Source organism: Sinocyclocheilus grahami, unplaced genomic scaffold (genome assembly GCF_001515645.1).
Source record: "Sinocyclocheilus grahami isolate Dianchi unplaced genomic scaffold, SAMN03320097.WGS_v1.1 scaffold177.1, whole genome shotgun sequence".
Classification (NCBI taxonomy): domain Eukaryota; kingdom Metazoa; phylum Chordata; class Actinopteri; order Cypriniformes; family Cyprinidae; genus Sinocyclocheilus; species Sinocyclocheilus grahami.
The window spans coordinates 695028-721517 of NW_015505356.1; the positions used below are offsets into that span (position 1 = coordinate 695028).

Genomic DNA, 26490 nt, shown 5'->3' on the forward strand with positions numbered 1-26490 from the left:
TGTTTTCAGAAAGCAAGCGCGTTTATCCTCAGTGGAGAGAGAGCGCGTGTGCACAGGGTTGCCAGGTTGGCAAAGATAAGTAGCACGTTTAGCAGATATTTCTGTATTGCGCAAGTGTAAAGCTCTGTTTTGGAGATTACGTCTTTTTATATCAGGCAACCCCGTTGTGTTCCTCTGCGGCCAGATTATTAACAGATGCTCTATTCATTCTTTTTTAGAAACCTCGCACTTTTCTACTCAATTTTAAACGTTGTAAAATTAAGCGTGGTCCACTGCTGCACACGTGCCACAGTATCGATACAGGGCCAGCTGTATCGATACTCGTATCGTCAAATCTCTGTGACGATACATCGTCGTATCGATATTTTGAACACAGCACTACTGTTCGCCATGATGGATTTGAATTGCTTGAAATATTGGAGTAACTTCGAAAAGGAAAATACAGTTAAAGTGCAAGTCTGTCATAGGCTACACAAAATTTAAATGAGAACATGTACTGTAAAATAATGTTGTAGAATCTTTGTTTGCCCCTGTTTTAGCGTGTTCTTACTGGAAGAGCGCATTCACTACCTTCATGACAAGCACTTTTAAGTTCACTTGTGCATTTGCAGCCTTTTGTGCAATTGTACATTGTAATTTTGTTTATTTTATGTTAGGGCTGTGCGATATTGAAGAAAAATGCGATATGCAATACCTTGTTAAAAATGCAATATTCGATATGCGATACAATATTGCTTAAAGTGTGTAAAATCTATTTAAATTATATTTTAAAATATTTAAAAAGGAAAATTATATAACCAATTAGTTTCACATTCTTTCTTGGAAAATAAAGAATCACTATAACTTCTGAAAATGACCAGCAGTGTTTTAGCATTACTTAAAAAGTAATGTCACAAATCAGAAAATGTAATTTAACATCAATGTAAACATACAAACAAAAAAATTAATGACACTAATTTTATATCATTGTAACTTTGCTTTCCACACACTTTAAGTACTTCTTCATATACCACAGCAAAAACTATAGTCTGAGAAAGTTCAAACGTGATTAAAGGCAAGTGAAGTCAGTGAAAAAAAAAATACACAATTTACAAGCATAGATAAAATAAACCGTAGTATTCAGGTACAGAAATGTAATAATTAAGTGTAAAATAACACTGCATAGTGTTCACTGTATGAATTTAATTTAGATTAATCTTTGTTATAGCCGTTTTGTTAACATTAGTGACATTCAGCAGCACGTATTTATAGGCTGCTGTCCCTTTAAATCCAACTGCACGGATCCAGTGTAATGATACACATCCGATTTCTTTCTCCGCTGTTTACATTCATTTAAAACATAACCGACTGCGTTTACGAGAATGATCGTCGAGAAGCGTACTATTGACATAATTCTGTGTATGTGTGTCTGTTCAAACATGAGGAGATGCGAAAGACGAATCAACTCGGTCTGAAACGCGTCTCTCTGTGTGTGCACGCGCTTTGCACGTGTGCGGCAGAACTGAAGAGACTCTGTGCGAGATGCGGCTTGTGCCAACGGTGCACGCCGTTGCGATATGTATATTGCGATATTTACATTTGCGATATTTCGATATATCGTGCAGCCCTATTTTATGTATATATGTATGTGTGTGTGTGTGTGTGTATATATATATATATATATATATATATATTATATAATACTATAATAAAAACACTTATTATGAATGATGAATGAATGTGGTTGCCGCAAGCCCGGCAACCACACGGACTGTAAGTAAGTTTTTCATATTAAAGGATTTGCCACTGATGATTCAAACGTGAGTGTTTCAGTGTAGAGTAGCGCTTGTTGTTTGTCATTTCTCCGATCACAAATGCAGACATGGTTTTATGTTTACACGGCGCGATGCAATGCAACGCGTAAAAATCCATTATTATGTCCCCACTGGATGCAACAAATGCCTCGTTTATAATGGGTTTTAATGTTTTTGTCTCTTCGCTCCGGCCGGGACACGGCATCACAATATGTTAAGGGGCGTAACATTTCCGTCGCAAGCTTGAAGTATTCGGCCAATCACAACGCAATGGATAGCTGGCCAATCACAGCTCACCTCGCTTTTCAGACCGATGAGCTTTGTAAAAATCGCATTTCAGAAAGACGGGGCATAGAAGAGAAATAATAATGTACAGTATGTGGAAAATAATGTGTTTTTTGAACCTTACACCGCATAAACACATTTAATTACACCAAATACACAAAATAATGTTCTTTTTAGCAACATCATATGACCCCTTTAAGCCCATTTCGCGATTTCTATCATCATACAGTAAACCAGTAACAATCACAAAGACATGTGCTGCAGTCCTAAACAGTCTCTCGCTGTCTGTGCTTGTAATGATTTTTGGGTCTTTCTCGGACAGTTTTAAATGCTTCCACACTGCTGACATGTGTGCTGCATTATAGCGCCTCTCACTCTTCGCTGGTTGCTATTTGATTGCGTCATATCATTGTTCGGTACAATTTATTTTCACTTTCACACATTAATCAGATATTTACACAACATAAACATAATATTTATGGATGCACCGAATGTTCAGCAACCGAAATTATTCGGCCGAAAATAGCAAAAAAAAAGCTCTTTCGGTGTTCGGCCGAATAATTTCGGTTGCCGAACATTCGGTGCATCCCTAAATATTATGTTTATGTTGTGTAAATATCTGATTAATCTTATATAGGATGCATTTCTTTGAGTTAAATAAGCTGCTAGCAAAGCATTTCAGTTTACCGATGTTCATTCAGCTTCAGCGCACACAGCTCAAACAGCAATGCACAACATTAATAACTATAATTGGGAATGTCATATACATAACATTTATAAAGAGAACATTACCGTAATAAAAAGTTGTAAGTTCTTTGGGTTTATTTGCTGTGTTTCAGCGCGTTGTTACGGGAAGTCCACAACAGGAGTTACACATTTTGAGTAGCACATTCTGACTTTGCGTCTTTTTGTGCATATATGTTATAATATTGTTTATGTTGTATAAATATCTAATTTTCACATAGCCTAAATAACCCGCTAACAAAGTGCTTCAGTTTACTGGTGTTCATTTAAACAAAAAAAACTTCCAAATTTTGCTATAAGTTTGATCGCAACACATAATCATTGCTGTTAATAGTGTTCATCGTCTGTTTGATTACATGACATTAACTGCTTGACTTTTACCGTATATATTTCTGCCATATGGACATCAACTTGAGATCGTCACCACTGATAAGCTATTACTAGATAGAATGTAGAAACTTTAATTTTCTGTAAAGCTGCTTTGCAACGATTTGCATCATGAAAAGCGCTATACAAATAAACAAAAATTGAATTGAATTGAGCTCTTCAGCTACAGCACACACAGCTAAAATAGCAATGCTGATATTTGAAACGGTGGTATTAAAAAGCTCTTTTTCAAAATCATTGATACATTATTAATTACAACTCTTATTTTTATCTTATTTTCATCAACAATATGGTTTAATTAAATTCATTTCATTATTGTCTGTGCAGAGACTATTCTGTTTTATTTATCGATGGCACATGCATTTTTGATTCTTTACACGTAAAATTGTCCATTGTCTTGTTTGCATTTTTTAAGCATTATTTTATTTATTTGTAAGTGTTACCTGTGGCTGTAGTCTAAAAAGCGAATGATGGAGTAGAGAATAAGTAGTATTTAATCATAAATACTAGGGATGCGCCGATCCGATATTCATATCGGGTATCGGCTCCGATAGTGCCATTTTTCTCGGATCGGGTATGATCGGGCAGAGATTGTGCGAATTATTCTGTGTTACTTCTGAAGCCATACGATAGCTTAATGTGAGCTACATATGAATTAAAAAATTTAAGTCCTTACATTAAAGTTCACTTAAACTCTTTTCTCTGCTGTGGCTGTCAGTCATTCATTCAGCCTTTAAAGTTTAAACCCTGGTCGTGTTCGGTTACAGCAGTCAGCTCGGTAAAGCTCTCTCCAAGATCATTCTGTGTTTCCATTATACTTGATTTGTAAATACATGTCTATGATTTTACAAAAAGGACTTTATCTTCTTGCCGGAGTTTAATGTTGTTTTGTTACTTGCTCCCGGGTGTCTGTGAGAACAAAACACGGGCGTAGAAAAGATTATAAATTGTTTTTAACGTGCACAGTAACTGACATTTAAAACTGTTAAAAGAAAGGCTCAATAACTGTTGCACAGATATAATACACTACGCATCAATTTCTCTTCACTTTGTGCTTTGCAGTTTTTAACACAATGCGCTTAATGTGCGCACATTGTAAGCGCTTCGTGCTCATAGACTGTCAACCCTCTATATTGCGAGTAAATCACTCGCATATGCGAATAAATCTTAACTCTGGGCAACTAATTGATGTCTAATATTAGCCAATGGCTAATCAATTCTCAGATTTTACTCACCAGTGTGTGAGTTGGATGCTGAGTATATGATTAGCACAGATATATTTTCACTCACAGAACACTCTGACTGAGCACTTCAGAGTTTCACTCTCCATCAAGCGGTCTGATATTTTTCAGTTCATTTGAATGGATGCGCAGCGCACCTGTGTTTGTGTATTTCACACAACTCGCCGTCGCTCTCTCTCTCACACGCGCAAAGAGCGAGAGTCTTGCATAACATGCAGAATTGATGCACTACATGTAAACGATATACTTTGTTGTATTTTCCTGTAAAAATAACAGTTCCTTTGGAATTCTTCAGCTTTTAAGAACCGCCGGATTTTCCTGTAGTAGACGGAACTAGTGCACAAACGGCAATCTCATTGGCTGGTGCTCGCCTATAATCAGTTCGAGCAAACGCACACAACCTGATTAATATTCATGAATCCAGTAGCTCATTAATCCTTAGTTTGTTTTTATATTGTTCTTATTAGTAGAATTCGTATCATAATAATAATAATATCTTATCGGTGTTATTGTTCGTTTTTTTTACAGGACCACTGAATGACCAAAAAAAGCATCAGCACAAGTCCTAAGTTCATGGTTACCAAGTTTTAATTCTAATGACTAAACTTCTATTATTAAATAATAGATTTTATAATAATACAAATAGCAATGTGTAACATTTTACCATATTTAGTGCAACACTTTTATTTGTTCCCCACAAAATATTGATTTTCACTAAATGTTTGGATTTCTAAAATTATTGTGCACTGATTTTTCTAGAATAACTTTTGCTGCCGAATTATCCACTAACCTAGTTTGATACATTTTTGTCATAGATTATAAATATACATAGGCCTATATTTTTTCTTATTTGTTTATTTTATTTTTCTTTATAATGAAGTAGTCTGTATCTAGTAGATTGTGAAAGAATGATTATCAGTTCCACACACAGAGATATATAAATTCTACATTTATTTAAATGAGGGAAAAAAACTTCACTGGTATCAGATCGGAATCGGTATCGGCCAATACTGAACCCTAGGTATCGGAATCGGTATCGGAAGCGAAAAAGGCGGATCGGAACATCCCTAATAAATACAGGAGAATCACGGGAAGAATACAACATCAAAACATCAATACAGGACAAACAAACAGGAGAACACAGGGCTTAAATAACTGGAGGAAATTAATCGGTGAGAACAGAAGCAGGTGTGGAGTTAATTGACAACTAAGGGAACAGATCAACAAGGGAACTCAGGAATACAGAAACTAAAACAAAACAGAACAGATGACATGTTGCAGCAAGTCTGTTTTTTGGTAATGAAATTTGGTAATAGGAGTGTAAAATTAATTTTAAAACACTGGTTCAAACTGTATAGCCTATGTTTGATTTATATTGTAGTGTTTTGGACATGGCTTTTAATGTTGAGATTTTTTTTGTAATCAGGCTCTCAAAAATTACATAAAAATTTTGATGTAGATTTATCGGCCAACATATCGGTTATCAGCTTTCATAAATAAAGAATTATCGATATCGGCCAAAATTTTCATATCGGTGCATCCCTAATTAATCCAATAATTGTTTTTAAGTGTCCCCATTATGTCATTTTTAAGGTTCCTAATATTGTTTTAGGAGTCTACAAAACGTTTACATGCATGCAAGTTCAAAAAACGCTTTTGTTTTCTCAAAATATGCATTTAGTATCACCTAATTTTGTTTTGTTCGAAGCAGTTCTAAGTTTCAGTTTCTCTAAACCCCTCCTTTCCATGAGCATACTCTGCTCTGATTTGGTCATACTCTGCTCTGATTTGGTCAGATGGCCCAGTCTGTTGTGATTGGTCTACTGCATACAGTGCGTGTCGGAAACGATACGCCCATTGCCATAGTTCTGTATTTTGAATGCTCAATAGAAAATATAAACACCTATTGTTTATCATACTTATAGGTTGTGATTCAGTGGAGCCAGCTGGTCCAAATAAACCAGGTACTGATCCATCTTTCATGAGCAAGCGTTTTGTGAATTCCGAGATTAGAGAAGCAGTCGTCAATAAAATGATGGGAACACAAAAAAGATTGAGTGTGAAAAAAAAGAAAGAATTTTAAGCACTGATTCTTTGCATTCTCATCTTTCCGAAGTGAAAATAAAACGAATTTACTTAACAGCATCTTCTCGACACGATGTTAACCACACAAACAAGCTGCAGTGTTTGAGGGTGGGTCAAGTAGTTTGCGGCCGGCCAATGTAGAACATTATGCAAATGTGTTAGCTGTTACATGTAGCCATCAGGGAAGTACTGATGACTCGTTTCGGCTGTTCAGAGTTGATTCTTTTAGGAGACAATAACTTTATTTATCATGCAATTTCTGCTTTACAACTTTGCAGATTGTTTACATTCACATACAGCTACATTACACACTGCATGAAAGGCAATATTCGAAATGGCATAATAGGGTCACTTTAAATATTTTTTTATTTATTTTTTTACTCGGACTCTTTTTATGGACAGCATAAATACAGCCTGGTGAAACATTTGCATGTTATTATCACTAAACAGCTGGGTGAATCTTAAATTCATAGACTTCATGGCTTGCACCTCTGTTTTGTTGACAATGCATAACCAAGAAATATATCTGTTGAAATGGTGAAAAACAAACATGTAGATGAGGTGCTTTCTCAGTAAATCATTAGCAGTTGCAGGAAGTAATTGGAAACCAGTTTTAACAACAATGACATCATACATAAATGGTCCAAATGTCAAGAAAGGTGTCTATCTAATTTCCAGTATTTTCAACTGAACTAATTATTAATGACAACGGCAATGTAACATATAGTCATAAATAGGGCTGGGTATCGAGTTCGATACTTTTTAGGCACCGACCGAATTGCCTCGATACCATCGAGTATCGAAAAACGTCTTGTCGTTCTGTACCAAATTTCGATACCTAAGGGGTTAATCTCATCAGCGTCAGTGAGCCAATAAGCCTGCAACACTTGCCGGTGTGTTCGACTAGAGGCTCATCCGCGAGAGCGATTCGAAAGAGCACGGAGCAGGCTGCTCTCTTTAGCTCTCGTGGTACTGTAATACCACCAGTATAGAGTAGCGCTGGAGCTGCGTGGAGTTCCGATCATATGCAGATGTCCGTTCACACTAACGTTACACGACCGAAAGCGCGTTATGTGACCATTCATGCAAACTGTAGCATCATGCTACATAAGACAATAAATCAGATTTATATTCCGCTTTTACTCAAAACTCACTTTAAACCACCATCGAGTGTTTGTAATAACTTCCGATTGCCGTCTAACAGGGCCGGATTTACGCATTGCTCAAGACATTGAGCAAATAAATATAACTAACAATAGGGTAAAAAATTACAAACTATTTTCTTGTCTAACACCAAGTTCTCAAACAAATTAAGAACTATTCGATTTTTATTGACTGAACGCAAGCGCTTATTCCGATAGAAAACACTGTATCGGTTTCCACTGATTAAGAAATATTTTTGTTTGCTTAGGTGATAATATTAGGTCTATTATGTTAATAGGGAAGGGGGCACAAAAATGTCACGTCACGAAAATAGGTAAATCCGGACCTGCCATCTAATGTGTGTTTTGGCCATGTAATGTTGCTGAAATTAAATGTTATTACCTCCGAGTCGGAGCAGCGATCATTGAAGAGAGAACACAGGCAGACAGCGCTGGAAGCTGCTAATGCTATCAGTAAATCAGTGGAAAATAAATAGAAATCATGATTCTGTCTGAGCTATGCGTTTTAAAACGAACACTAACAGATGTGTAAACTGAAGACTATTTGAGCTTTATTAAAACTATTTTGCACTGATTTATTGTGTTGGTTCCAGTCTGTTCCTTTGTACAGTGGCTCAGGAGATGAGTCTTTGAGTTTGTATCAACAAGCTGAAAAATAAAACCAAAGTTTTTTTTTTTTTAGATAGTGTAATCTTGTTAAAATTGATTTCATAAAATTGGTATTGAAAAAAGTATCGTTCAGGAACCGGTATCGAAGTCAAGGTATCGATATCGAAAAATTTTGAACGATACCCAGCCCTAGTCATAAAACTCGAAAGGCGTTTTCACACCAAGACAAATGTTTGGTGTGATAATTTAATTTGAATTCATTCCAAACCAGCACAAACATTCACATGCAGAACCAGTTTACTTGTATCTGTATTCTTGTATTTGATGTTGTTTGATAAATACCAAATTTGTGAAAATTGAAAATCATGTGCCCCTGTCCTGTGTAATGCTGAATTCTTGCTTTTTATCATTCAGCATGTTTGCTGTTTCTTTTGCACTAGTCTGAACAGACAAATCACACGCAAAGTGCATGTCTTTGTGTCAGCAGGCCTTACCCGTATTATGCCTTTTTTAAGGTTCCTAATATTGTTTTGGGAGTCTCCTACAAAAGGTTTACATGCATGCAAGGTCAAAAAGCGCTTTAGTTATCTCAAGAACTCATTTTCCAACGATTGGTTCGAAGCGGTTCTAAAGATTCATTTCTCTAAACCCCCCCTTTCTGTGAGTCTACTCTGCTCTGATTGGCCAGCTGGCCCAGTCTGTTGTGATTGGTCGATACGATATGCCCTTTGCCATAGTTCCGTATTTTGAATGCTTGATAGAAAATATAAATATATATTATTTATCATATGTACAGTTTGTGATTCAGTGGAGCCAGCTGGTCAAAATAAACTGGGTACTGAGTAGGGCTGTGCGATATGGACAAAAAAAACCTATAGCGATTTCTTTGATCAATTTTGCGATTTCGATTTTAATCACGATTTTGACACACACAGACATGCTTTACAGTCATTAATGCATTCAGTGTGAATTTGAAACATATTTCCAAAAGAAAACCAATTAGAGCTTTATCAAAAAGCTGTAACATGTCTCTAGAACAGACATAAGGCAAAATAATCACTAAGTAAAGGTGTAACAAAATGTCTCTAGAATAGACATATGGCAGAAAAAAAAAAAAAAATCCTGTGTCCAGGGATTTTTTTTTTGCCATGCATTGGTCATAGAGCTCTTTGTGGCGTTGCCTCAGATGTTGAACTAGATTTGTTGCGCCAAGTTCACATGTACTCCGTCTGCAGTGCGTATACAGTATGTGTATGCGGTGCAGAAGCAGCACGGACTCATTTTGCTTTCGCACAGGACGCGTTTGCAGTCCGCTCCTGATCCGTGGCTGTTTACCACAAACACAACATTTATCCATTATTTGGATTTCAAATCCAAACGTTGTTTCTGAAAATGCTTTTTCAGCATTGTGATTCTCTTTTATCACAGTACAGTAATACAATCTTTCATAGACATATTTATGTTTAAACTCAATAAATATAACTTAGTTTAACTACCACTTCGAGTGGCATCTATTATTGCCTTGTTTATCTAAAAGTGCACTTTTCCTTGTTTTAAATCTAGCCAAAAAGCCATGTGTTGACTGTGAAACAGTAGACTTTAATTATATGCATTTATGGTGTAATTACTACATTTCCGTGTCAATCCATGTTAATTTTTACCGCGAATAATGCGCGGTCACTTTAATTCAGCGTGTGCAGCACAGCAGAATAACCCCTTATTTACATTGCACACGTCTGCGGCGCGTTACGGCTCCGAAGATGTTTTGTTACGTCCTTCACGCGGTGCCAACTCACACCAGAAGCGGATCAGAAGCACAGCGGTAGGATTCGCGAGACCACGTGATTTGCCTGTCAGATGATGTTTGGTTGCTTATATTGTCCTTGTAACAAGGATTTATGATGTCATACAACACCATGTGTTTTTGTATTTCGAGAATGAACCACTCGTCGTCCATTTCTGGCCTCCTTCCAAAGATATGTGACCGTGAAATACGATCGCGAGTCTGCACAGGGTATTTATTTTGTAATTTACATGATTTTTTTACTTTTATTTTGTATTTGCTGTGCAGTTTGGACGCGGCGTCCGTCAAAAATAGCCTAGGCGCCTATCTTTAGCGAAGCGGCGCGGAGAGACGTGTTGCAGTGTAAATAAGGGGTCAGATTACGTGCGGAAACGATCGCAGCATGACTGCTGCAGATGCACCGCTCCTGGAGCGCACTGCCGGAGCGCAATCGCGTGCAGTGTGAACGCTCTGATCCGTTAACATGGGCGCGGAAAAAATACACACCACAGACTGAGTGTGTGAACCTGGCGTTATGTTTGTATGCCCGCCCGGTCTGTTCTGTTCTCGTGTTCCATGTAGGCGCGCTGAATTCTGATTGGTTCGGATAGCATACTGCGGGAGGTCGGGGCGTGTAAAATCGTGCAAGCTCAAATTGCGATTTTATGACGATTTCGATTAATCGCACAGCCCTAGTACTGAGCCATCTTTCAAGACAAAAAAAGATTGGGGATGTACTGCTGTAAATTTTAACCACTGATTCTTCGCTGTTTAATCATTCAGAAGTGAAAATAAAACGAATTTACTTTCACAGCATAGCACACGGCATGATGTTAACCACACAAACAAGCTACAGTGTTTGAGGGCAGGTCAAGCTGGAACAACATAGAACATAAACAGGCATTATGCGTTACCTCATGATGTGTAGCCGTCAGGGAAGTGGGATTCGAATTACTGACGACTTGTTTCGGCTGTTCAGAGTCGATTCTTTTGGGAGACAATACATTTATTTATTGTGCACATTTGGCTTTACAACTTTGCAGATTGTTTACATTCACAGTCATACAGCTACATTACACACAGCATAAAAGGCAATATTCGAAATGGCATAATAGGGGCACATTCAAACGTGAGATGTTGACTGACCTAGTTGATGTTGCGTTCTTTCATCCTGTGATGGTGACCGGGCCAGAAACTGGCTACAGGCATTGGGTCAGCCATCAATTACTGATACTTCAGAACCATTTATGTGCAAGATGCATTTTGAGAGTGATTGACAGATGGCCCTGTTGCTTTAGGATTTCAACACAGACCTTCACTTGCAATGAGATTTGCATGCCATCAATTCTCTGGAGACTGGACATAGGTCATTTTGAACATCTTTTTCACCACTGATAAGCTACTCTTAAACATAATGTAGAAACTTAAATTTTCTGTTGTGCTATACAAATAAACGTGAATTGAATTGGATTTTTCTGCTTGTGTCTGTTCTTCTTTAAATGTTACTGCAAGATCACATTATTTTTCTTCAGTGTCTTTTAAAACTATGTATGGTTACCTCTAGAAAATGCCTCTTAGACACAGCTGTTCCGTGTGCAACAGCCACACAGCAAACCGTGTAAGGGAGGCAGAGACAAATATCAGCAGACCAATGAAAAGCAGTAGCTAGCTTTCTTTGCTATCCTTTCACTAGCAGGAAACACCAAAAATGTCTGTGACTATTTAAATGTTGTTAAACCTATGATTTACAAGTCAGGAATGGAAATGTAAATTTTTTTTTTGTTATGGATACCAAAGGATAATTTATCAGAGAGATAATCGCCCAGAGGGTGAAAATGTTCTTCTCGTTATTTTATTTTTGGTGCACCATAGTAATTAATATGTATAAATAAAGTTTTGTTTGTTAGAGCATGCAACAAACAACCATTTTTGTATTATTAGCTGTGAGTTTCCATAGGAATTGAGTGCTGTCGTATATTTATATTTGTTTGTTAACATGCAAGTAATCCTTTTTTTTATGAATGTGGAGTTGTTTCTTTTATAAATAAAGGGCCACTGTGCATAAAAAAAGCATATTGTTTTCCTATATGCTAGTTGTATTGTACACTTCTTGAGGAGAAAATGCTGTAGGGGAATTTTAAGAAACAATGGCTGGTGTATTTTCACACTGCCCACTTGAGCTCCCCCCACCCCCCGTGAGATCCAGTTGGAACTGGAAATTTCTAGCCACTGCTGGCTCCCTGCCCACTCCCACAGGCCAGCCCCTATCAGCCGCACTTATGAGAGAAAGAGCAAGTGAGAAAAGAGGGCAGTGCAAAGATGTAAACAGACAAAAGGAAAGTCATGTATATGGCTGAATCATATTGAGGAAAGGAGTATCCACTGTAATGTCAAAGTGTCAGAGTTAGGCAGTGAAGATATCGAATATGTAGTGATTTAAATTCAAAAGCATAATGAAAGAAAGATGGATTTGTGAAGATATGCATGTATTTATTTATTTATTAATTATTATTATATGTAAAATCTAGTGCTTGGCTCTTTCTATACAAATAAACTGATTAAAGTTTGAACAAATTTCAGCTTTTCATAGAGTCATTTGGTAGCTTGCACAGTTGTTTTGCTTGTCAGTGGCTATTTGAATATGTAGCGAAATTAAGCATTTATTCACTACTTGAAAATAACAAACCTAGCCTCATACAAATAAATGTCAGGTGTGCTTGCTAGTCCTTTGTGTGCGAGTAGAGGAATTATATTTAGATATCCACCTTTTTTTCCTCTGTAATACTCTGTTGCAGTGGCCAAAAAAGATAACATAGAGTGTACATATTTTCACCATCACGGAGAGGCACTGTTTCTTTTTTGCAATACTAGCAGAATTTCTTTGTTGCAACAGTGCCTCTCTGAGGTGGGAAAACAAACTGCATGAATAAACTGTATTACTGTATATTATCTTTATTATATGTACTATAAGTTTAGTAGTGTTTTTTTTGTGTAAATTCCCTTAAAGGATTGACCCTTCTTCTGAGGCTTTATGTTGATATTGACTGATAGTCATCCTGTCCTGCAAAGTTCTGATCTACAGCATTTTCATGGCACTATGTATTTGTTAGTGTTCACCTTTTGTTACAGTCTACATTCTAAGCATGTTTGTGTTTTTCTTCTCTCACAGTAGTGATTCCAGCAGCAGCTCCAGTGATCAGTCTCCAGCTAGATCTGTTCAGTCAGCAGCTGTACCTGCCCCTCCTGCTCAGCCCCTACCTTCACTGGACAAAGATGAACCTCGCAAAAGTTTTGGTATCAAAGTGCAGAACCTCCCTGTGCGCTCAACTGGTGAGGCCTTTATGAGTTTAAGTCAAAATGAAGACATGCACTTTTCAAACAGCAAAACAAAAAACATATTTCCCAAGTAATTTAAGCATTATCTTGCAATACGCTTTGGTGAGACAGCATCTACTAAGAGCACCTAATAATAATGTAATTATGCTCTCCCTGTCTATTTTAGATACAAGCCTGAAGGATGGTCTTTTCCATGAATTTAAGAAACATGGCAAAGTCACATCAGTTCAAATTCATGGTGCCTCTGAGGAACGATATGGATTAGTGTTCTTTCGCCAGCAAGAGGATCAAGAAAAAGCTCTAAGTGCATCTAAAGGGAAGCTGTTTTTTGGCATGCAAATTGATGTCACTGCTTGGCATGGCCCAGGTGGGTTCCTCGCATTTAGTACAGAATATGTTGTTGTTATTATATTAGATTTTGAAGTAGCATTGGACCCAACATTGTTCTCTAATCTATTGCTCAATAGAAACAGAGAGTGAGAATGAGTTCCGTCCTTTGGATGAACGAATAGATGAGTTTCACCCCAAAGCTACAAGGACATTATTCATAGGAAATTTGGAGAAAACCACAACCTATCATGACCTGCTTAACATATTTCAGCGTTTTGGAGAGATTGTTGTAAGTAGACATTTGAAAGTGTGATTTAAAAATTGTGTAAAACAAAGTCACTGTATTAATGTACAATTTATGTACATATTCTGTTTTTACCAGGATATCGATATAAAAAAGGTAAATGGTTCCCCACAATATGCCTTTCTCCAGTATTGTGACATAGCAAGTGTCTGCAAAGCAATTAAGAAAATGGATGGTGAATACCTTGGCAACAACAGGTTAAAGGTGAGGATGAGATCAGATTATTATTGGAGTTTTTTTTTTTATGTTACATATAGCTAACAGCCAATCCTCATTTAGTACAATGAGGAAAAAGAAGAAAAGGAGTGTTGTACTCATTTTGTACTCATTGTAATTAAAAACTATAGATTACACAAGACATATTGGTTGAGTTAATGTGAATTTTTCTTTCCTTCAGCTTGGTTTTGGCAAGAGTATGCCTACAACATGTGTATGGTTGGATGGCTTGTCCTCCAGTATTACTGAACAGTATCTCACAAGGCACTTTTGTCGTTATGGACATGTTGTAAAGGTGATTTAAATTTTCTTTAATTTCTTTGATTAAAAATTTCATTATTAAAAGTTTTCTTTCTTCAGTAGAATAAATGCATTGCATTTTGAAGTTCACTTGTTTTCTTTATAATACATTTTTTTATTTTTTTATTTAGGTTGTGTTTGACCGACTAAAAGGAATGGCCCTCATCTTATATAATAATATAGAGTATGCGCAGGCCGCTGTCAAGGAAACAAAGGGTTGGAAAATTGGAGGAAATAAAATAAAGGTCTGTAATCTATTATGAATTGTACCACTGACAAACTCACTGTCTCTGGGGAGGAAGTCGTGACCTAATGGTTAGAGAGTCGGACTCGTAACCCAAAGGTTGTGGGTTCGAGTCTCGTACCGGCAGGGATTGTAGGTGGGGGGAGTGAATGTACAGCGCTCTCTCCCACCTTCAATACCACGACTGAGGTGCCCTTGAGCAATGCACCGAACCCCCAATTGCTCCCCGGGCGCTGCAGCAAAAAAAATGGCTGCCCACTGCTCCGGGTGTTTGTTCACTGCTGTGTGTGTGCACTTTGGATGGGCAGAGCACTAATTCCAAGTATGGGTCACCATACTTGGCCACATGTCACGTCACTTTCATTTTTCACTTTCACTTTGTCTAACACTGTTAATTAATGAAATTTGTTTGCAGGTTGACTTCGCCAACCAAGAAAGCCAGATGGCTTTTTACCGTTCAATGCAGGCATCTGGACAAGACATAAGAGATTTCTATGAAATCACAAATGAACGAAGGTGAGATGAACACTTCTTTTATTTTGTAGAATCATCCTTCCATATTTATTCATTTACTTTATTTATTTAAATTTTTTTGCAGAGATGAGCGCCAGCCGCCATATCATGAGTTCACAGCTGAACGGGCATACTATGAGAATGTGCGTACCCCAGGTTCTTACACAGAGGATCCACGTCGAAAATATCCTACCAGAAGTCGAGAGTTTTATTCAGAATGGGATCCTTATCAGGGAGATTACTATGACCCACGATACTATGATGACACCCGTGAATACAGGGATTATAGAGACCCATATGAGCAGGATATTCGAAAGTACAGCTACTTACAAAGAGAGCGTGAAAGGGAAAGAGAACGGTTTGAAACGGATCATGAACGAGACCACAGTCGACGAACAATTGAACACAATCAAAGTCCTTCCCATCCACGTCGCCCTGCTAGTCCTACTGCTTCCCCATCCCTTTCTGAACGTCCTCCCAGTGACTCTGAACATCATGTTTACAGCCGCTCATCTGAGCGAAGTGGCAGCTGCAGCTCACTTTCTCCACCACGATTTGAAAAGCCAGATAAAATTCGTTTGGAGAGGCACAATAGGAGTGATAAATCAGAGAAAGACAAATCACTATTTGAAGCAGAGCGTGGAAATGGAGGAGAAAAAGACAGACGAGCTAGACGTAAGGAAAAAGGGGACAAGGACAGAACTGAGAAGCAGAAGCTGAGGAAATTAAAACTTGCATCCCCTACTGTTCCATCGTCAGAGCCAGACCTTGAACTTGACAGGGACACTAGCCCAGAGGTTAGCTTAACTCTGCGAGGTAAATCCAGCAAATCATTGATTAAAGACAAAGACTACTCTGGAAAAGGAAAACTTGATCTGCCACCTTGTGTTGTCCAGCTAACAAGAGTAAAGGAGAAGGAAGGGAAGTTAATAGACAGTATCTTCAGTGAGAAACAAAAAACAAAGGTTGGGAGTGACCCTGTTCAGTCTCCAACCAGCCCACCCTCTGCTGATCACAAAAGTATGCCTTTCCGCATAGAGACTCAGGCTAGAGATTTCTTTAAGCATGGAAAACATCTCAAGGAGAAAGGCTTAGCTAGTCAAGTTGAGGTTGTGGATAAAGTGGGAAAAGTGAAAAACAAAAAATACTTCAAAACTGATCTTGCATTTGACACTAGCTCTTCTGTGGATGCTGACCGCTTAGCGGCACGAAAGAGGCGCTTTGAAGAAACTTCTGGAAAGGCTGACAATTTAAAAAGGATAAGTCAGGAGGAGGATGAAGGGAAGTTAAGGAGAATTATTGATGAACCATTGCTGAAAGACTTTGATTATGATAAAAAGATGCAACGAAAAGAAGTGTATAAAAGAGAAAAGATGAAGCCAGAGAGGATGGTTACTGTTGGTACTACAAAAGAAGAGCTGGACACTGTAATGTCAGTAGGCCTCAGTCTAGACCTTCAGGCTCGACTTGGGGAACCAACTGAGGAGGCAACAGATCACTTGGATAGCCTTGATCAAAAGACAGGTACTATTGGAGCTCATAGTCAACCAAGTTTCAGTCTTGCAGTCTCTGATGATGGAAGTGTAGATATGGAGTTTTCAAAAGACCAAGAACAGCAGCACTTAACAAGCTACCACGTTCACTCCTCAAGGATAGAAAGAGATTCTGAAAGTAAAGAAAGTTTGCTCTCAGACATTGATCACTCGCAGAGTTGCAGAAAACAAATGGAGCAGAACCGTCGCCTACAGCAACAATTGCTAGAGTATGATAAATCTGATAAAACTGAAAGCACACCCAGCACCGATGCAGAGGACTTTGAGCATCGAAGTCTTGTGCACGAGGTAGGAAAACCACCTCAAGATGTAACTGGCAATTCACCACCCAGCAAGCGAAAGAAGTCAGGACCATTTGAATTTGATTTTGGCACTGAAAGAGAGCTAGATTATCAGAGGTTCAAACACATAAATGATGAACCTGAAAGTAGACTTTTTTCACTTCCAGGGACACCCTTTGCTGAGGATGCATCACAATTGCTGGAAAAAGAGCCAGATTCACCTGTGGCAATGAGTAAAAATTGCTTGCAATTTGATGTATCAAAATACAATATTGGCAACACAGTGCGCCAAGGGCTTTCATCGCATACAGAAATTTTGAAAGTGAAAACATCAGTGACAGAAGAGGAGTTCTGTTGGGAGAGCAATATTAGGCAGGGCACATTGAGAGGAGAAATGAGCTTCCCCACCAGCATTGTTAAACGGGAAAGTATCCGAAAACGTCCTGAACGTGACTTGGAACCTGGAGAGGTTCAGTCAGACTCTGATGAAGATGGTGAAAGCAGACACCTTTCACTAAAGCCAAACTCTTTCAATAGAGAGCACGAAGAGAGGCTTTCAGATGTGAAGTCTTCTGAGTCACTTGAAAAGAACAAGTTCTATGAATTTGCATTGGATAAGACCATAACACCAGACACCAAAGCTTTGCTCGAGCGTGCTAAGTCACTGTCTTCATCTAGGGAAGAAAATTGGTCTTTCCTTGGTCATGACTCAAAATTCAAAAGCTTTCGGAATAGCACAGATAAAGAAAAGTCTGAACCCACTCCAAGGCCTATTCCTTCGTGGTACATGAAGAAAAAGAAAATTCGTTCTGATTCTGATGGAAAGCTTGATGATAAAAAGGAAGATGCCAAGCATGATGAACAAGAACGACAAGAGCTCTTTGCGTCACGCTTCCTTCATAGCTCTATCTTTGAGCAGGACTCAAGGCGACTTCAGCACCTTGAGCGGAAAAAGAATGACCCTGAAGTTAAAGTTGGTAAAGATAGTATTACAAGCGATTCCCAAGGGGAACAAGCTGGAGCAGGAGGATCAGACCTCTCTCAAGAGCCAAGAGTACTTTTTCATAGCCGCTTCTTAGAACTTCAGCAAAGAGATAATAACCAACTGCTGCCAGTTTCAGAAAGAATTAGTGTAACTGAGGAGGAGGAGGAGGAGGAGGAAAATACATTGGATGAAGAATTTGAGCCATCCCCCAATATATCAGAAATTTCCCAAGAGTTAACAGTTAGTCATATTCCAGCTACAACATCAACAATGTCTCTGTCTAAAGTTTCAGAAACTTCGATGCAGCATGATAAGCCAGATTTGCCCTCTACATTTACAAACAAAGATGGTCAAGAAATATTGAATGAGCAGTCAGAAGATGCTCCAGTAGATTCTCCACCATCAGTTAGCCTAAAGGAGGAGAACACAGCTGTTCCAGTAAGTACTACATCCACTGAACGCATGATAAAGGAAGATGTAACTGTCAAAGAATCTAATGAAAAGCTGAGTGAGTCCATTAGAACTGTAAACCCAAGTGTTGAAAAGGATATTGATGTCAAACCTCCTACTCCTGGTGCATCTCTAAGTAATATTGTGCCAGAATGTGATCCTTTTCAGGCATCTTCGCCATTGTTTTCAAAGCCCAGTCAAACTCAAGAGATCACAGAGCTTTTAGAAACAAAAACGGAACCTGTTAATGCTTCTCTTTACAAGGTTGCGTCCCCACTGGATGTGGAGTTGCCAGAAACAGAACCTGAGCTTGAACAGGTAGAGCCACCACGTAAACAACCCAAGAATAAAAAGGTAAAATCTGTCTCCCCAACACCAATCCCTCAAGTTGCTAATGAGAAACCAGCTACACGAAAGAGCGAACGCATTGATCGAGAAAAGCTGAAAAGATCCTCATCCCCCAGAGGAGACTCTACAAAATTCATTGCTGACTCCAAAAACTCTGCAAAATCTCCTGTTCATGCAGCTGATTCAGAGCAGGGCCATGAATCAAACACAAACCATGGCAAAACACGGCAGCGACGGAATGTGCGGTCTGTCTATGCAACACCCCATGAGGATGAGGCTTCTCAACAACCAGGAAAAGAGATTACAGAACCTCCTCGTTCCACCCGTAAACGCTGTAGTGATAAGGAGGCTGCAACACAGCAGATGGCAACCACACTTGGTAGGAGAGGTCGTCCACCCAAAGCACGCAAAAGAGGTGATGATTTGTCTCCAGTTAAGGGAGATCAGACTAAAAATTCTGAGAGTGAAGACACTGAAATGAAGGAGTCAACAACTAGTGGAGAAATATCTAAAACAGCTGAGACATGGCGCTCTCCGCGATCCCAAAAGGGGCAGTCTTCACCAATAAGAGCAGGACAAAGTAGAAAAACATTGAAATTGGACAAAGCTTCAGGTAGCCCAGAACCCATTCAGTCAGATTCAGCAGCGGTTGATGTGTCACCTGCCCTAGATCACCAAACTGAATTCAAAGATGAAACTTCAATGCAAGTTGGACAATTGTCACACGATACCAAGCAACATAACGTATCTAAAAGAGAAAAGGAACTTGCACATCCTGCTGAGGAAAAATCAACAGATATAGAAATCACTTCTGTAGAAAAAACACAGGCATTAGATCAGAAGAAAGTCAAGGCATCAAGGTCAACACGGAACACCAAAATGATGCCTGATGATAATTCTGTCAATGTTGTTAATCTCACTGTGGATACCGTTAAGGATGCCCTTCATTCAGGTGATAATAAAGCTGTAAGTTTGGAAGGGTCTTTGAAAACCAAAACCACACAGTTAGTAAAAGAAGACTTAAACGTCCCAATTTACCACAAAGAGGAAGATGTTCACAGTCTTGAGGAAAAAGAGTCTCTTTCAGAAATTGAGCCTCCTACTGATCCTGTGGCTGCCTTCCTTGCCCGTCAAATGGAACTGGAAAGGGCAGTGGAGAATATTTCAAGACTTACAGATGAACAGCATCCAGCACCTTACAAAGAACCTCGTGCGGAACCAGCTACCCTAACACCAGCTGTTATAGTACAACCTGCAGATGAGACAGAGATAGAAAAGCCTGCCAATCCAGCAAGTGAAACTGAACTGGCTGCTGCAATTGATTCCATTACTGCTGAGGATATATCAGGTGATGCAGATGGATTCTCTGCTCCAACAACATTCACAGCCCTCCTTCCCACACCTGAGGCACTTGTTTTGCCAGTATCAAGTGAGGGTATTGAACATGAGACAGACTTGACTGTAAAGACTATTGTAGAATCTGAACAAGATAGTGTTATGGTTCCAGACTCTAAATCTTCTCAAACAAGTAACACAGATACTTCACTAACAGAATCTCCATTATCAGAGGCAGTCAAAAAAGGAGGAAGAGCACGGCCAAAAACACCAAAGAAATCCAGAGGTCGGAAGGTTTCTTTAAACAGAAAATTAGAGATCACTGATGATGCAGTGCTGGAACCTGAATCCACTATAGTTAAACTTCCAGAATCTATCCCAGAAGAAATTCAAACTGCCAACCCTAAGGCAGCGACATCAGCAGCTGCAGCAGCTGTAGTTACTGTTGCTGCTGCATGTAAACATGACGCTACAGCTACAGTGACGTTAGACACACCAAAAGAGGCAGAACAGCCTGCTGTTGACCAGCCTGAACCTCAAGAATCTGCCTTCCACTCTAGGAATAACAGTCCTTCTTATTTAAGGACTCAAGAGCCATCTCCTGAACCAGTAGCACCTGCCCTTATTTCACCTACAACTTGTCTGAATTCACCTGCATCATCCAAAACTCCTCTCACACACCCTGAGTGGAACACTAGAACAGAGGAGAAAGGAATTCCGCCTAAACCACAAGTTAGTGTGGCATTGTCTACACCAGGAGTTGGGGGACCCCCAGCAAATCCTCCCATGCCCCCCGACACAAAGGCCTCTGATATTGACCCAAGCTCCAGCACATTGCGAAAGATTCTAATGGAACCAAAGTATGTATCTGCTTCAAACAGCAATGCAGTCCCAAGTATGCAGTTCACAACCACATTAGCAGATGCACGGATATCTGATAATGAAAATTCAGTTGAGGCTGTGCTGCCTTTAAAGACCTCTCTACTTGAAGACAGACCTAGCCCTATTACTCAACTTGTACGACGTACAGCACCACCACAGCCGCCACCTCTGCATCAATGTGAGTCACCACAGATCCTAAAGGAGAAACTGGCTATAACTTCCACCGCTACTTCAGTCATTAGTCGGATCCCTATGCCTTTTGATTTTGAGGACACTCCTCGTATCTCATTAAGCAACCGTAGCTCTGGAATGTCCTTACCCAAGCAGAAGTATCATACAAGCTTGAATGATAATAGCAGGTATGGACTTAACTCCTCTGATGATGGTGGAAGTGTTGGGCGCCCTGTTGTTGAAAGCACACATTGTAACACAGGGTCAAGTTCTGGTTTGAGAGTCAATACATCCGAAGGTGTGGTAGTTTTGAGTTATTCTGGACAAAAGACAGAGGGACCACAGCGGATAATTGCTAAAATAAGTCAAATCCCACCAGCCAGTGCAGTAGATATAGAGTTTCAGCAGTCTGTAACAAAATCACAGATAAAACAAGAACCACCACCTCACCCCTCTACTCCAAAAGGATCACAGACACCCACAGGTTATGGACATCCAGGGGTAGTATTAGCTGGCCAAACATTCAGTGCTCAGCCTGTTATTTCCTCAATTAATCAGGAAAGTCCTAGTTTTGAAAAATCCGAACCATCCTACCACACTGGCCAACAAGGAGGTTCTGTGAAAACCTTCCAACAATCCACAAGCCATCCTCAACTTCTGAGGTACGGTCAGTCAATTATGCAGCAGCATCATATTAAGAAAAATGGAGCAACTGAAAGCGTTTCAATTAAAGCTGATATAAAACCATCACATACCTTCAATATTAAACCAGTTTTAAGCCCACGCCACCCATCTTTGGCAGGCAATCACATTTTAACTCCTAGTGCTCCACATGAAAGAGTTGTCTCACAACCCAAGCAAGATTCACATTCTCCAAGGGCGTCAGGCCATTCTACGTCACCCTTTCCAAAAGTTTGCCCTCCTACCAGCTCAGTTGTTTTGGGACCAACTGGCCCTAGATCTCAGTATGTGTCAAATATACACCATGCTGAGCAGTCAGTTATCATGCCCCCTCATAGTGTCACCCAGTCTGTGCCCATAGGTCATTTGTCCCAAGGAGATGTCAGAGCCAGTACTCCATCGTTATCTGGAATAGGTTATGGAATCCGTTCAGAAAACCTATTATCGCCTCGATCTGCACCTCCACAGCGCTCCACGACACCTCAGCCTGCAGTAATCAGAGATGGTGTACTGAAGTCACATGCAAGTTCATCTGGTGATGGTCTTGTTGTTGGGACAAGCAATGATGATATGCAGAGTCTCCCTCAAGGACTTCGTAGAGCTTCTGCACCACAGTTACAACCGGAAAGCATAGTAATGCAGCCTGAATTCAAAGGTCTGCATCACAGGGCATTACGTCTAGATCAGTATGCCAGAGATGTACGTCTGCTTGTGCACCAGCATTTGACTGACCATTCAGGTGTTGTTGAAAGTCGCCAAACTCGAACACCAGAGACAATGCAGTCATCTTCACACATATCATCTGCTTCTAAAGCTTCGCCTGTAGTAAAGAATGCTCCACAGACTGTGAGGGATGCATCAAAAGCAATGGAGCTTAAGATGCCACTCTCCCCTCACTCAGACAATAGGATAATAGGACACCCACCTGGCTCTGTGATGGTATCTCCTCAAGGAGTTCAATTGATTCATCATGGAAATGCAAACTCCATGTCTGAATACTACAGGGAAATGCGTGGCTTCCATCCTCAGTATCCAGGTCATTCAGTAATTGGAATTAACTTGGCTAATCGTGGAATTGCTGCGTCACAGGTTAGAGTTTGTTTTGTGCTCTACAATCCTAATTTGAGTATTACTGTTAACAATTATATTAGCCATGAAAGTTTTTTTTATCTTGTCTTGACTTCAAATGTTCGTGCTTTATCAGGTCTCACAAATTGATCATGGTCAAAGACATAAGGTTCCCTCTGTCTCCTCCATTGAGTCTGTGGGAAGTTTTGGCGAATCAAAACTTGACGGTTCTCACATTCGACACCCAAGCTCCATGGATTTGTGTCAGATACCACGAGTTCAGGGTGAGACTGGCTCCCCCTCTTACACTTCTCCAGTGACTATAACACCCAAATTGGAGATGCCTATCACTGTGCAGAAGGGACCTCAAGGACCTATTTCTAACCAGATGCCACCTACATCCTCAGTCAGTTCTCAGATGCGATCAGACTTTAAACTTGACCACACTGGACTTCGGTCTGTTGATATGGTGCAGTTGTTGACGGTTTGTAATCTTTTTTTATTATTGTCTCTATTTATTTTTTTACTTCCATCAGAAGTTAAGTGGAAATAATTCTTTAGGTTGTAACAGTGTTTTTGTCTTCCTTTAAGCAGAAATACCCAATTATTTGGCAAGGTCACCTGGCACTTAAGAATGACACTGCAGCAGTACAGCTGCATTTTGTGTCTGGTAACAATGTTCTGGCTCACCGTTCTCTGCCACCTCCAGAAGGAGGTGCTTTTCTACGAATTGCCCAGAGAATGCGCTTAGAGGCCTCACAACTTGAGGGAGTTACAAGACGTATGACTGTAAGCATCCTGTCTACTTTTATAGCTCTTTCTCAAACCACATTAAGTCTAATTTATACATGTCTGTTAGAAATCTCATGAAATCTCTGGACAGTATTAGGAATTTAAAGGAAATTGTGTTTTTAATTAATTTCCTAGGCTGAAAATGAATACTGCCTTCTGTTGGCATTGCCTTGTGGACTGGACCAAGAGGATGTCCACAACCAGACCCATGCTCTTAAAACTGGTTTCATCACTTACCTGCAAGCAAAACAAGCTGCTGGAATTATCAATGTCCCGAATCCAGGCTCAAATCAGGTTAGTCCTCCCAAGAATGTGACAATTATAATTATGTGCAGTACCGAGTTCAGTGTGAGTTTTCCTGAAAGAAAATAGCTTGGCACGATGCTCATGTCTAACCACTCATAAAAGATTAAATGCTTTCATAAGTGAAAATAAATAATTTAGCCATCTGCTGACTTAAAATGGTACATTCCACTAACAAATAATTATCTTCTGTTTTCCTTGTAGCCAGCCTATGTTGTCCAGATTTTCCCTCCTTGTGAGTTTTCTGAGAGCCACTTGTCTCATCTCGCTCCGGACCTTCTCAATAGCATCTCCAGTATCTCTCCCCATCTTATGATTGTTATAGCTTCTGTATAAGAGGGAGATCCCAGCTTCCAACATGCCAACACCAGCCTTTGGGACTTACCTTTTTTTTTTACTCTGGAAAGCACCTCAGTGTTAGTCGAGTTTACTCATTTTTGGCCATGCATTCACTCTTTTTTGTTCTTTCACCAGCCTTTTAATCCATTGACTCATCTGCATCTGTTTAACTGTGTATCACCTTAAAGTACACAGAGATAAATGGAGCTATCTACAACGATCAATTTTCTGATCTCTTTTTTTTTCTTTTCTTCTTCTTCTTTTGGAGATTTGTACCTATGGTTTTTAAAACACTGAAGATGTTTGGGATTATTTGGACTTTAAGAAACTTTTTATTGATTAAGATTTTTTTTTCTGAAGAATAATCAGACCAATCATTGCACTATGTTATGAAAATCAACAAATTTGTACAAATTTGATTATTGAAATTGTAATTTTACTTTATTACTTGGACATGCTTCATTCACCAGCCATTTTTGTGGTAGAGACTAAAAATGTTATCTAGTCAAAGTAGTTCAATTGAATTCCTTTGACAAATTTTATAAAAGATATATATAATGTAATATAAAGCAGCTACTGTTCAATCATAAGTAAACAAGTTACTTCCATGTTATTTGTAGAAATGGCTCATTATAGTCCTTGTTATCTCCGAAAGGGACTAAATGGGGGAGCATTGTGAGTTGTACAGTTTACACTTGATGCCTCAATTGGGGATTGTATGTATACTTTTTTCGCTTTCCTCTTAATATTGCAAAAGTGAATCAGGCGAAGGCCTGGTTGTAAATATGATGTATATTTAAAGACTTTCAAAGCAGTTGACAAGCATAACAAGATTGACAACCTATTGCCATCAACCGTGAAAGTGTCAGTTACCACTTGATTATCATTTCAGAGTTTTGTTTTGTTGACGTTTTTTTAAATCAATCCTGTGCCATAATTTTTAAATGGAGAAAACTAAATGAATTGAGATTCATCAAGTTTTATTTTGATACTTGACTTTGTATTTGTCACTTGATCTTTAAGGCCTGCTTTTACATTGCCTTGTTTTATGCTTTTTGTCCCCTAGTTCTATTTCTGCCTTTTTTTTTGTTTTATTTTCATGTCGGTAACTATTGGGGGGGGGGGGGTCTTAACTGACGATGATGTCCTTAGGACCCCTGAAGTGTTCAAATCTGTTTTCCGCGGTTTCTTTTTTGTTTTTTTGAACAAACCTCTGAATGTCCCAACAAGAACAGTGCAATGCAAGTGGTAAATATACTTTGTGGGGGGGGGGGAGATATGGCGTAAAATATGTAAAAATCTGTCAGGAGACATGAGAGACTTTCTTGATTGGTGTCTCCTTGAGCCAAGCTGTAAATAATCATTTTCATTTTGTGTTGCTTTTTTCCTTCCTTCCTTTTTTTTTTTTTATGTCAGGGTCATTTTGTTTTGTAAAAAGTATGTAAAGAAAACCGATGCAGAAAGTAAACGGAGTCTTAGTTTTGCCGTTTCATTGGGTTACTACAAATTCTCATGGTCATTTTGAAGGCACTTACATTTTTGATATACAAATTTAAAATATTAAAATACCAAACAAAAGAGTAAACAAAAACAGCCGATCTTAAAATTTTGTCTGATTTATCTTATTTCATCATTTTGTGTGTATTTTGCTGTTCCTCTATGAGGACATTTAAAGATGTAAAATACATTTTGTTTAACACCTTTGCAGATCATTAAATGGTCATTCACTCTCTGTCTTGGTGGGGTTGTTTTTGGCTTTTTTCTGATTTCCGTTCACTATCAATTTTACATTTGTTATACTTGCCTATCATCATGCACTGGTGTTGGTTAATTTTTCATTATTTTAAGAATAGGCTTTTTGTAAAATGACAGCCTTTGAAAGTAGAAACGCAGGAATTTAACATTCGACATTGAATGTTGACGATCAGTGACCTACAGTGGTAGCGGTAGTGTCCGTAACAGCCACTTG

General features: G+C 39.0%; 1 protein-coding gene across 1 annotated transcript in view; it reads left to right on the plus strand.

Annotated features, from left to right (window-relative positions):
• Positions 1-25794, plus strand: part of spen (spen family transcriptional repressor) — a 39276-nt gene extending 13482 nt beyond the window's left edge. The window contains exons 4-15 of the mRNA XM_016283829.1: positions 13260-13420; positions 13593-13793; positions 13894-14045; positions 14139-14264; positions 14458-14571; positions 14708-14821; positions 15236-15336; positions 15419-23108; positions 23224-23571; positions 23682-23876; positions 24015-24173; positions 24387-25794. Of these exons, the coding sequence (XP_016139315.1) occupies positions 13260-13420; positions 13593-13793; positions 13894-14045; positions 14139-14264; positions 14458-14571; positions 14708-14821; positions 15236-15336; positions 15419-23108; positions 23224-23571; positions 23682-23876; positions 24015-24173; positions 24387-24518 (9493 nt within the window). The 3' untranslated portion in view covers positions 24519-25794. The remainder of the gene's footprint in view (positions 1-13259; positions 13421-13592; positions 13794-13893; positions 14046-14138; positions 14265-14457; positions 14572-14707; positions 14822-15235; positions 15337-15418; positions 23109-23223; positions 23572-23681; positions 23877-24014; positions 24174-24386) is intronic.
• Positions 25795-26490: the final 696 nt, after the last annotated feature.